Genomic DNA, 11871 nt, shown 5'->3' with positions numbered 1-11871 from the left:
TCCAGTCCATCCTGGAGAAATGCCTTGAGAGAGAAAACACCATACTGATGGGAGAAGTGACAACACTGGAGATGAAAAAGTCATGATCAACCCTGGCCTTGGCGACATGAACAAGAATGTTGAAAGACTTGCAGACCTTTATACCCTGAATAGTCTAGTGATAGCCGGTAGTTTAATCCCAACAAAAGAATACAGTAGGCAACATGGGTGTCACCAGACTATTGAACAGAGAATCAGATCAACCACATCTGCACTGCCAAGAAGTTCTGGCAATTCCTGCAGGATGTGAGAGTAATGCCAGCGATACAACACCATCCTCCTCAAAGATGCACAGAAATAGGGTGAATAGTCAGTCGTCCTCAGTAAAAGGTTTCAAGTCCTGCAAAAACTAGGATGACAGAGACCCAGTAGAAAGTCAGCAGGAGAAGGTAAATGAAACAGTAACATCAACCTGCCAGGAGATACTAGGTCTCTGCAAAATCCAAGAGAGAAAGGAAAAGAAAGCTGCAGTGAACAAGAGCAGAAAAAGAAAAAGCTCAAGGGGCCAGATGTAGGTAAGTACGGGTTTGTGAGACGCAAATTACGTGTCACAAACCCATTTGCAGGATGGGGTCTCTGACACCATCTGCGAATCGCAAGTGGGTCGCAAAGACCCACCTCATTAATATTAATGAGGTGAGTCGCAATTTGCGACCCCCTTGCGATTCCCTGAACTCACAGGGATGGTGGCCTGCTGGAGACAGCAGACCACCATGTCTGTGACTGCCTTTTTAATAAAGCAGTGTTTTTTTTGTATTGCAGCCCGTTTTCCTTAAAGGAAAACGAGTTGCAATACACTCGAGAAAATGAAACCATTTGGTTTCATTTTTTCAGAGCCATTCACAAAGGGGAAGGGGTCCCACTTCACATGGGTGCTAACTACGAATTGCTTTGTGACCACGGTTACAAAGCAATTCTGCATCGCGATGCGAATCGCAAATAGGAAGGGGAACACCCCTTCCTATTTGCGAGTCGCATTCCCAATTTGCGAGTCGGTAACCAAGTTACCGACTCGCAAAATGGGAATGAGCATCGCAATGCGTGTTTTGCATGGCGCAAACAGCGAATTTCGCTGTTTGCGCCATGCAAAACATTTTGTGCATCTGGCCCAAGGTGAATACACCAAAACCAACAAGGAAGCAAAGAGAAACTTAAGAGCAGACAAGCCAAGATTCACCAATGGTCTTGCCACAGAAATGCAGGAAGCAGCAAGCCATGGAAACTTGAAAGAACTCTATAACATAACAACGAAAGTCTATGCTAGATACAATAGGCCAGAAAGACCTGTTAAAGACAAAGCTGGGAAGACAATCATGGGTAACACAGGCCAACAACGAAGATGGGTGGAGCACTTTGAAGAACTGCTGAAACAGCCCATGCTGCAGTTCAAACCGGACATATAGACAGCTGGCACGGACTTGCCAATTGACTGCAGCAGATCAACTAAGCAAGAAATGCGGCAAGCCATCAAACATCTAAGTGCTGGGAAGGCAGCAGGACCTGACAACATTCCTGCAGAGGCCTTGAAGGCAGACATTGAACATTAGTAGACATGCTCTATCCCGTGTTTGGAAGGAACTGGGAAGAGAAAAAACGTGCCATCAGACTGGAGGAGGGATTCCCAAGAAAGGTGACCTGAGTAACTGTGCAAACTAGAGAGGGATAACTCTTCTATCAACCCCAGGCAAAGTGTTCAACAGAGTCATACTGAACAGAAAGAAGGAACAAGTCGATGCTCAGTAGTGGGACCAGAAAGCTGGCTTCGTCAGAGACAGATCCTGCACAGACCAGACTGCAACACTGCACCTCATCACTGAGCAGTCAATGGAATGGTTACCCCTCTATGTCTACTTCACTGACTACGAGAAGGCACTCAGTGTAGACAGTTGCTTTGGAACCTCCTCTGCCACTATAGTGTGCCTGATAAACTCATAAGAAATACCAGAAATTCTTACGGGGAAGTGACAGGCAAAATAGTTCATGGAAGACAACTCATGGAAGCCTTCCAAGTGAGGACTGCAGTCTGCATGGGTTGTTTGCTCTCACCTTCTCTCTTCCTGCTGGTCATAGACTGGATCATGTAGACTTCCACAGCAAGGAGAATAAATTGGATCCAGTGAGCACCCTGGACACAGCTCGACGACCTGGCGTTTGCAGACAACCTGGTCCTACTGTCCCATACCCATCTGCAAATGCAAGAAAAGACCGACAAGGTGGCAGCCAAATCAGCACAACATGGCTTCAACATCTACAAGGGAAAAACCAAGATCCTGAAAGTTAACAAGGCAAGCACAACTGCAGTCACTCTTGCAGGCGATGCACAGGAAAAGGCTGAGGCCTTCAACTTACCATTGCAGTGTCAGACAAGCAGGGCGGCACACACGCTGACATCAAGGCAAGAATCAGCAAAGCAAGTGCAGCCTTCATTTAGCTAAAGAAGTTCCAGAGCTCCAAGGACCCAATGCTGCACAACCAAGATCAGGCTTTTTAACACCAACATAAAATCAGTTGTTCTATAAGGAGCAGAAACCTGGACGACAACAGTGACCACCATCAACAAAGATTAGACCTTCATCAACACCTTTCTGAAGAGAATCCTTGAAATCCGCTCGCCAAACACCATCAGCAGCAACGACTAAAGATGCTGAGTTTGGATAGATTATACTCTCCACAAGCCTGAATCAAACACCACCAGGCAAGCCCTGAACTCGAAACCTCAAGTAAAAAGAAAAAGAGGAAGGTCAAGAAACACCTAGAACCGAGGGGTAGAGGCTTACTACAAGGAGATAGGTTACATCCGGAGTCAGACTGAAAGAAACGCAGAGGACAAAGATGGCTGAATTAGCCTGGTTGATGGCCGACAGCCCAGGAGGGGTAGTAGGAATAAGTAAGAAAAGAGTTAGTGGAATTAAAGTGTGAACATCAGAAAAGCAGGAAGGATTCCTGACAATCCCTTGTTATGATGATGATCTTTACACAAGGCCAAAAGTAATATAATAATATAATAGTCACAAAAAAATAAAGACTATTAATATAAATGAGCATTGTTCATTGATTCAAAGGGCGCACCCATCCATTCAGATAGGGCAACATTCACCTCCCAGGGAGGAGAAGGCCTTTTAACTACAGTAAACACTTTTGTAAACTCCTCCAGGATATTCTTAATCTCTGGAATCGGGAAGAAAGATGCCAACTAAGTAGTGTTTGCAGCCACAGGCAGACTGATAGAAGAAAATTATACCCCAAATTTTGCAAGATAAAGAAGATATGGTAGTAGTCTGCCTTTTCCTGAAATGTTCTTGGATCCGCCTGTTATCTGATAAAACACAAGTAGAGCCTCTTCCAACTGAATTGTTATGAAGATGTTGTGAAATAATGATTTGCCTCTTTCAGTATGGCCAATCATCAATGGGGTTTGTGTCCACACTACAAGAACTCACGAGCCAGACAGTCAAATGTGGTGACAGAAGGCTGAGAAAAACCCTTATGGATATCATTTAATTTTAACCTTTGATCTCGGACATCATTCCAAGATGGTGGAGCTTTGTATTTTGGATTATTTTATAAATGTCTTTCTTTACTTGCCTGATGACTGACCTTTCCGTGATCAAGTGCAGTTTTTGTATATTATTAAGTGTGCAAGTCATAGTTTTGATCTTTTGTCAGTGATCTATCTAAACCTTTGGCATCACTTCAAGATGGCCGAGCTCTTTTCCGGATTCTAACACTTTGTTCAGTGTCATGGTTTGTTTTCACTATTTGCAATATTTAATGGGTTTGGCATTTGCAATGGAAACTAACCTGTGATCAAGGCTGAGCATTGGCCGAAACTAGTTAGTTTTTGATCAATAAAACCAGTGTCTAATTTGAGCCAGTGGTTTCCGGTGCGGGCACCAGCACTTATTTTCCTGCCTCAAGAATTTACTGCCAGCAAAAAACACATATGGGAAAGACAGAGGAAGAGAAAAACGAAAACGCTTCACAAAGGGAGAAAACTGCAAGGGCGAGCTGAAGAGGCAGCGGGTGGCTATAAATGGATTAAAGTGGCCCGAAATGGCTTTAGAATTAGGCTGCCTCATCATTCAAGGCGCGCATATTTAATTACAATAGCTGCATGTTTCAGAGAAGAGCATTAGGAACCAGCACTTTTTTATTTACAGGTTAAGCACTGAATAAAACACCACTTTAATGGTAGTTCTGGAATGCGTGTATTTTTGCTGCAATATACGGCAAATTCTGCTTACGGATAATACATGGATTTCTCACAACTCAGTCACACACCAGCAATGAGAGGACCTTGAAGGGGTATCTTCGTGGGGATTGTTTTGTTTGTGATATATGACACGTGCCCGGGGAAGCAGGATAGGACCGGGAGGAGCTCCCGCTTTCACTTTGGAGGATTCTCTACCCACTTGTTCTTTGTTCTGCATCGGGCCACAACATGGACTACAAAACCTCTCCCACCCACCCCCATGGTTGCTGGGGGTGAAGGGGTCGCGCCCAAGATGAGAGGTGCGCATTCCCAAGGACCAATGGGGTACAGAGAATTATTCAAACCCCCCCAATAGGCACGGGGGCACCTGGCGAGTGGGGGATGAAGGAAGGGAGATTTAAGGAGCGTACTGTCCCCTTGACAAAAACTATATGAACGTGGACAGCGCGTGGGAAGCAGCTGTTGCAGCAAAATCCCACCCACCCACACCAAGAGCTCATCGTTTAGTCGCGATGCAAAGAGTAAGAGGGGCACGAGCGGACTGTGACTGAGCAGACTGTGAATGAGGTTTACTAAATTTTGAAGGCAAACACACCCACCTACTAAGGCGGTTTGATAAGGAAAGGGCCACTCACCTGGGGATGCCTTGCAGCAGGGTATAAAGGGGCCAGCAAAGGGGAGTAAGTGGAACACTGCACTCGCAGCCCAGACCCGCCGTTACGGATGGCAGGGCACAGAAACACGCCTGGAAGCGAGTTAGGTCTAAAAAGAAAATAAGAGGCTACCCCCTCAGAAAAACATGGTAAAGCAAACAGGACTTGGTGAACCCCCTACAAAGCAGCATGTTGGTTGCCTACAAAAGAAAATGTCAGAAAGACATGCCAAGCAGACGCCAGGACTGAAAATAATTGGAACAGCAGGGTATGATGGCCAAATGCTGGTCCATCAAAATTGATTTGTGACGACATATGATTGATTTATGAAAACAGTGATTGATTTATGACCAGTGTATTATAATTGCGACCTGGGTATGCTTAAGGAATATGATGTTTATTGGCAATCTAATCATGCATGTAAAAGCGGCCAAGGTGAATCCAATAGAAGTGTGGGTTGGATTAATTAGGACAGATTGTTGTAAGCAAAAGTATTGGGAGCAAATGTATGGGTGTATTTGAAAGGGACAGGAGTGGGACAAGTGCAGGAGTTATATGTGCTGCATCGGCGAAGCCTCTGCACACCGCCCTGACTTATGCTGCTCCCCGCGCGCTGCCATCACACATGTGCGGGGAAGATTTGCTCCCTCACGCCTAGATATTCCGCGAGCACTGCTACTGTGTGACGGCGCTGCACGCCATCGGTCTTATCCTGCTTCTCAAGGCCCGTGTCATCACACACACGTGTAGAAGGTGACCAAAACCATGGCAGAGGTCACATCACAAGACATTCTCTGTACCCCGGGACACAGCTTATTGCATTGGCTTCTGCACACTTCGAAGACTAAAGCCAAAAGGCGGTTCCAGGACCTGGCGTATAGCCTGGCAAAACGGGAGATAACTAGGAACTAGAGGGCCCCTGGAGGGGCCAGAATTTTTAAGTTGGTGAATCAAACTGATACGATGGGCGGGATATGAAGGAGAGATCCTGTTGCGGGACGCTAGGAGGGGCAGGGTCTCCTTGATAAACCCGGAGATGCAATCTCCGTTAAGTTCCCAGGGCACTTCACCCGCCACATCCCTTCACTGACCCCAATAGCTAACCAATTCACGTAGAACTTCCAGGGTATCTGCCTGATGCTCACTTGCAGGGCACACTCAAACAGCAAAATCTGATATGATAGAAGTAGAAAGACACCACCACACTGACCACTAGATGGAATGACAACAAAAAGGGGAACACAGCATGGGGAGGGGGAGGAACTGGGGATTTTAGGGGGAACTTATAAGTTGCACAGTGGATATAGCACTGTTTTTTACCACCCTGTTTCAAGCGTCTTTAAAAACATGTTGTTTTAAATGACAATGCAAAACTAATAAAATGTGTTTAAAAATAAAAATCATACATGTGTAGGGCAGGATTTTCTCCCTCACACCTTTTGACCTGATACTCCTCGAGTGCGGTGACTGTGAGATGGTGCCACTGTCCATCTGAGCACTGATCGCGGGGTCTTTCGAATTACCCTGCAACGTTAACTCACACTACTCTGGTTTCCTTACTTAATTCTGCAACACACAGAGAGTAAGGCATTCAATTTTTACTATCCATCCCCCCACAAGCATGCGCACCAATTGCATGTCCCTACATCTATAAAGTCCTGATGAAACCCCTCTACCTTTCCCGGGATCGAAACATTGTCCAATGTTTACTGCAACACTCAAACCGATTGTTGTTTTTTTTCTATTCCATGAAACTTATCAAAAGAATGTTTGAAGTTGTCTGCTGCTGTATACAAAAGGTTTATGCATCACGTTGATCATTTATATATTATTTATATATTATTGTTGTTGCTTTGACACTGGGGACAGATTGCACTTTTTTTAAATTGTGATTGTGGTCTATCCGGTGCACTTGACTGGATCTTTGTGTTTCTAACCAAGTGGTGTATGTTGTGTTTTCTAGGGTTTTTGAATACGTCAGATCCAGTTGATTCGGATAGATGTGGTAGATACTTATGAGACTAGCTTGTCAGACTGACTACCAACATTCTTTCTCATGATACCTATGTGAAACATTATCAATAACAGATAAAGCATTGTAGATGACTAGGAAAATGCATGTTAGGATTCGCAGGCAATAGAAAACAATAGACTTTGATTGTAGAAGGATCATCAAATTAACAAAGGGTATCCCATGGGATTTTTTTAAAGATATCTAGTTGACGAAACAAAGAAACATTCATTTAATCTAAGTAGGATTCAATCCATACATTTCACTGGGTATTTCATATACACTAGTCTAAGATTGGATTATTGTTATTATACACCAGAGCCAACACAATTACAAGAAAGCAACAATAGTGACTAACATGAGAAAGACAGAGAATACTGTAACAATGCATTACAAAAATGTTGCTTTCTCGTACTTGTGTTGGCTCTTGTGTATGATAACATTTCAAGATTCATTTTTTTTATATGAAATACCCAATGAGGTATGGATTCAATCCTACTTGGATCAAATTAATGTTTGTCTTTGCTCTTTTGTCAAATATATTTATTTAATTAAATTATTTGAGGTACCTTTTGTTAATTTGATGATCATTGTCATTTCGCATCCAAATTCACAGCTTTAAAAGACCCAGTCACATCCCTGGTGTTGATTATGTTTGTGTCAGCGATTGTACAAGAGCTGCATCCATCATCGTGGTGTCCAACAACAGTGTCATTGTCAGCTGTTTTGAGGTGAACTTATTTTGTATGATGTGCCTCAAGAGACTACTGAAGTGGACTATATCTGTCAGTCTCCTCGAGGACTTTTGAGGAGTATGCCTGAAGTCGATCATGACTGTCCTCAAACATCACTTTTATAGCCCATAGAGAATGTTGAAGAGACTTCCTACTTTCAGGAATATCGCTATACGAATATTTATAATCTGGAGAGTCTTGGTGACTGGTATTCTTCTCTAGTCATTAAAGTGAACACCCTTCCAAGTCATTCTAAGTATTTACAGAAACAATCTTGCAATCCTTGAGCTTAGGATGAGGGTACAAATAATGTACATGCCAATATGAGGGTCATCCGAAAACAGCTGTTTCCTCCCTCATGTGCCATATGCCCTGAATAAGGCTTTCACTGGCATGTCAGCCACTCACTGAAGAGAAAAACAATTTTCCAATTTTACCCTGGGCCAAGCTCCAGAGGCACAGTTGGAGATAATACCAAAAGAGTTGGAATTCAAGTAATTATGAAGCATAAACGAAGAGCAGATCGATCTCGAAGCATAACCCAGAGGGTTTCTCTAGCACACAATGTGCTGCAGAAGTCTGAAGTTTTGTGGCGTGTAGGGGAAATGGAGTTTAGTTCACTCTCTCCTCACTGGCTGTCGTTTAGGTCTTTTTAATAAGGTGATTGTGACACTAAAGTGAGTTGATTTGTGCATTTTTTTTTTACAAAAATGTCAGTGGGGAACTCCCAGATCGACAATGGGGAATAATTAATGCATATCATTTATGAAAGATCCAATGCTGAAGAACAAAGAAAACATTGCATTCAAAGACCTGGACATGTTACTTGGAATTCTGCGATCATACATTTATAAAACCCATCTCATAAGTGCTTTAGAAACATAGCTTTTACTGGGTCACCTGAGATTTAATTCGATTGAGAACACTTTAAAATAACTTGTTCAACAAGCTACACCACATATTTGCCAGCAGCTGGACCTTTGTTCTATCAACACCCCATCCAGCTGGGTATCCAAACACTGATCAAATGAACCAACGAGCAGCAGCCTTCCAGCCGTGCCATGGTGGTTGCAGAGGTCTCTCAGAGGACTGATCCATTGCTAATCACACCACTTCTTCCTCGAGGTGTACTGTGAGCACTGAAATGTCTGATTGTAGCGCACTTAGTAGGCTATTTTAATACACCCCATAATTCCATACATGTCTATCAAGTGCAGTGACTTTTCCTCTATGCCCTAGATCAGCTGTGGTGCTCTTCGATCCATACATTTTTTATTAGCTGTAGTGCTCACTCGTCCTTAATGTCTACCGAGCATTTAAGTCCTACTGACATTTCCAGCATGGTTGCTAGAAAAGTGCCTAATTCAGTTCTTCAGACTTCGTAAATCCTAAAATGCCTCTTTTCTAGAATGCTGTAGACACCATAACAACATGCTCTGTGAACGGTTCCCATGTGGCAGGCCCTCGGTTCACTCGGGAAGGCATCAAGTCCTCGGCTCCCCATCACATGCCACTGCATGAGCTCTTGCGGCCATGGCAGAAGGAGAACTGAAAAGGGGATAAAGAAGGCACTTCGATTCAGCTTTCATGAAGTCCTTTGTCATCCATGGGTCAAAGATTTCATGACTTCAACCCCATTTTCAACATCATCTGTTCATACACAGTCCATGCCATAGCTGCCATCAGAGTCCGGCGCAGTGCGCGGGGAACACCGCCCCGGAAGAAGCCAAGTACTCCAGAATCCTGCCAGAGATGAAAAACAACAATATGAAAAAGATGATGGTAAAAGTAACTCCCAACACACTGCAAAACATTTTACTCACGTTCTAGGTTTAAAGTTGCCTTCCTCAGCAAGTGAAGCAACATCATGGTAACCTCAGACAGTTTTTAAACATGTGAGATAAAGAAATCAGCATCACATAAATCTCTGGCAAGGTGATATAAGTGGGAGAGAACACATGCTCTCTGGTCTGGTTAAAGCACAGGTAAGAACATCACAGAGCTCATAACTCAATAGTAGAGGAAGTGATGAATGTAAATTGTGTTTTTGTCTTACATTAGCCCTAATGCCCGTTATATGTGCAGGAGGTTTTTGTGTTTATGTATGGTGAAGCTGCATAAGCGCAAAGGCTTGGCGGTGGAGAATGATTATCACCTCTTTTTAGAATTTCTCATGGTTCTGTTGGTCTCATCGCTACACCAAGTTTGATTTATGCTCTCTAGTCTAGCAAGCCCACATTTTTGCTTCCATTTAACATGTGACCTGGCCTTCCAACGCGTATTTCGGGTTGCAGGCTGATGTGTGCTGTCTAGGCAGAGTTCTTGTGTGTGAGTTGTGCACATTCCTGTAGATTACCCAGTGCTTCGAAGGGCTGGAACATTCATAGTAATTGGAGTGGCAGTGTTATACCATATATATTTTTTTTTCCTGAACAGAGGTGGTAACAATTGTTTTGTATGGCTGGAGGAGTAGATGGAGCAATATAACAGATGATAACAATGACTTTACCAATACTAACCTTTAAGTCTGGGTTTACTCATAATTACTTCTCAGTAAACTGCCAGGAAGGCTTCTTGGCAATCTTGATTGACTACCACCTGGCTTGGACTGTGGTAAGAGAAACAACAAGCTGGATCCAAAAAGACTTACGGAGGAAGTCACCAGTGTTGACCATTATAACTGAGGTGGTAAGCTTGGAATAGTAAGCTCCAGGGAAAGGGCCCTACACTTAAGGCTTCACCACTCTCCAAACTGGCAGGCATAGCCGGATGCTTGGACTGCTCAAGGAACACAGACAGTCAAGGGGCTGGTGAACTCCCTCTTGAACAACACTCATCTGATAGAACAGATAAATGAGTGCACTCCGGACCAAAATGCTAATAGGAAACATATTTGCACGGTAGCCCTTTGGTCCCCATTACCTACTTCTACCTCACTGCCCCCTCTTCAAGTACTGTTCAGCTTCCTTTGCTCTATCAATACCACATCCACGGTACACTTCTGCAGAAGCTGTGTCTATGACTGCTGGCAGGTAGTGGATGAATTACATTGGAGTTGCCCTAGACTTTTCATAATTGACTCAGAGACCCAGTTGATGAAATGCAGTGACATGTTGTAGCAAAGCTGGGCTTCTTGGGGTGCTGAAGCCCTTATAAGCCAGTTGTTCCAATTAGGGATAGAAATTGATTTTCATCTTCCTGAAATACGGCTCCACCAGTACCATGCACTTTCCAAAGGTTTGTGGTGCTGACATGAGCCCGAAGGGCATAACTGTTTGGGCAAAGTACATTGCCCACCAGATATTTCAAAAACTTGCATTTGAAGAATGGGGATGTGAAGCAAGCATCTTTGTGATCCATGGCACACATCAAACCTCCCTGATAGAGCGTTAGTTAGCATTCAAAATGTATTTCTCTTTATATACTTGTTTATTGTCCTGAGCCCTAGAAATGGATGGTATATTGGTTTTAGTCCTTTCTTTTAAACGAGGAAGTAGCATTTCTGTAACAGAAACTAATTCAACTGCTTCTTTGATCACAAGAGTCACAGCTTCCTAACAAAGCAACTATAAATGGTACTGAGATGTGCTTTTGGGTCGAATGGACAGAAGAGATGACCTGAAACAAAGACAATAGTCATTCTGCACATCATTTAGTGTCCATCTGAATATTATTACTTTCTTCCATTCTACTAGATGATTGTGGATGCTTCTCCCTACCAGGGTGTTAAATGGGAAAGTTACTCCTTGGGGGGTTCCCATGGTAGCTGTGTTTGTTGGCTTTTTTCCTTTCACCGTTTACAGGACTTTTGATGCTTTTATTGCTGGAGTTAATGCTGTGGCCACTAAGAGGCTTGAATGTCTTCTGCTGGTAATGTCTGTTGTAAGGCTTGTATGACTCCCTTCTGCACGCCTTATTTTTTTTCTAGGCCAACACCCTGAAGAATCTCCAATTCGATCTTCATGGGCTGCAGTTCATCATAAGCATGAGCTCCAAAAAGAGTGGTTCCAGATAATAGAAGGTTCAAAATGCTCTGTGGGGACTCTAGTGTAAAACCTGCCACGCAGAACTACGAAGAGCAATGAAAATCTAGGCCATGATAGAAGCTTTGAGCGGTTAGGCCAATGGAATCAGCTGCAGCACTAATACTTCTATTTGAATCTACCATCCACTCCACGAATACCTCAGAGAAGTCTTGTCTGTCTTCTCAAGGAAGTTAAC

At 43.5% G+C, this 11871-nt stretch overlaps 1 protein-coding gene across 1 annotated transcript in view; it reads right to left on the bottom strand.

The window, feature by feature from the left end:
- Positions 1 to 8536: 8536 nt before the first annotated feature.
- Positions 8537 to 11871, bottom strand: part of SLC25A38 (solute carrier family 25 member 38) — a 286840-nt gene continuing 283505 nt past the window's right edge. The window contains exon 7 of the mRNA XM_069231190.1: positions 8537 to 9393. Within this exon, the coding sequence (XP_069087291.1) occupies positions 9271 to 9393 (123 nt within the window). The 3' untranslated portion in view covers positions 8537 to 9270. The remainder of the gene's footprint in view (positions 9394 to 11871) is intronic.

The sequence above is a fragment of the Pleurodeles waltl genome, chromosome 4_2 (genome assembly GCF_031143425.1).
Source record: "Pleurodeles waltl isolate 20211129_DDA chromosome 4_2, aPleWal1.hap1.20221129, whole genome shotgun sequence".
Lineage (NCBI taxonomy): Eukaryota > Metazoa > Chordata > Amphibia > Caudata > Salamandridae > Pleurodeles > Pleurodeles waltl.
Note: the sequence above shows the minus strand (reverse complement) of the source record. Positions and strands in the feature narration are given on the sequence as shown.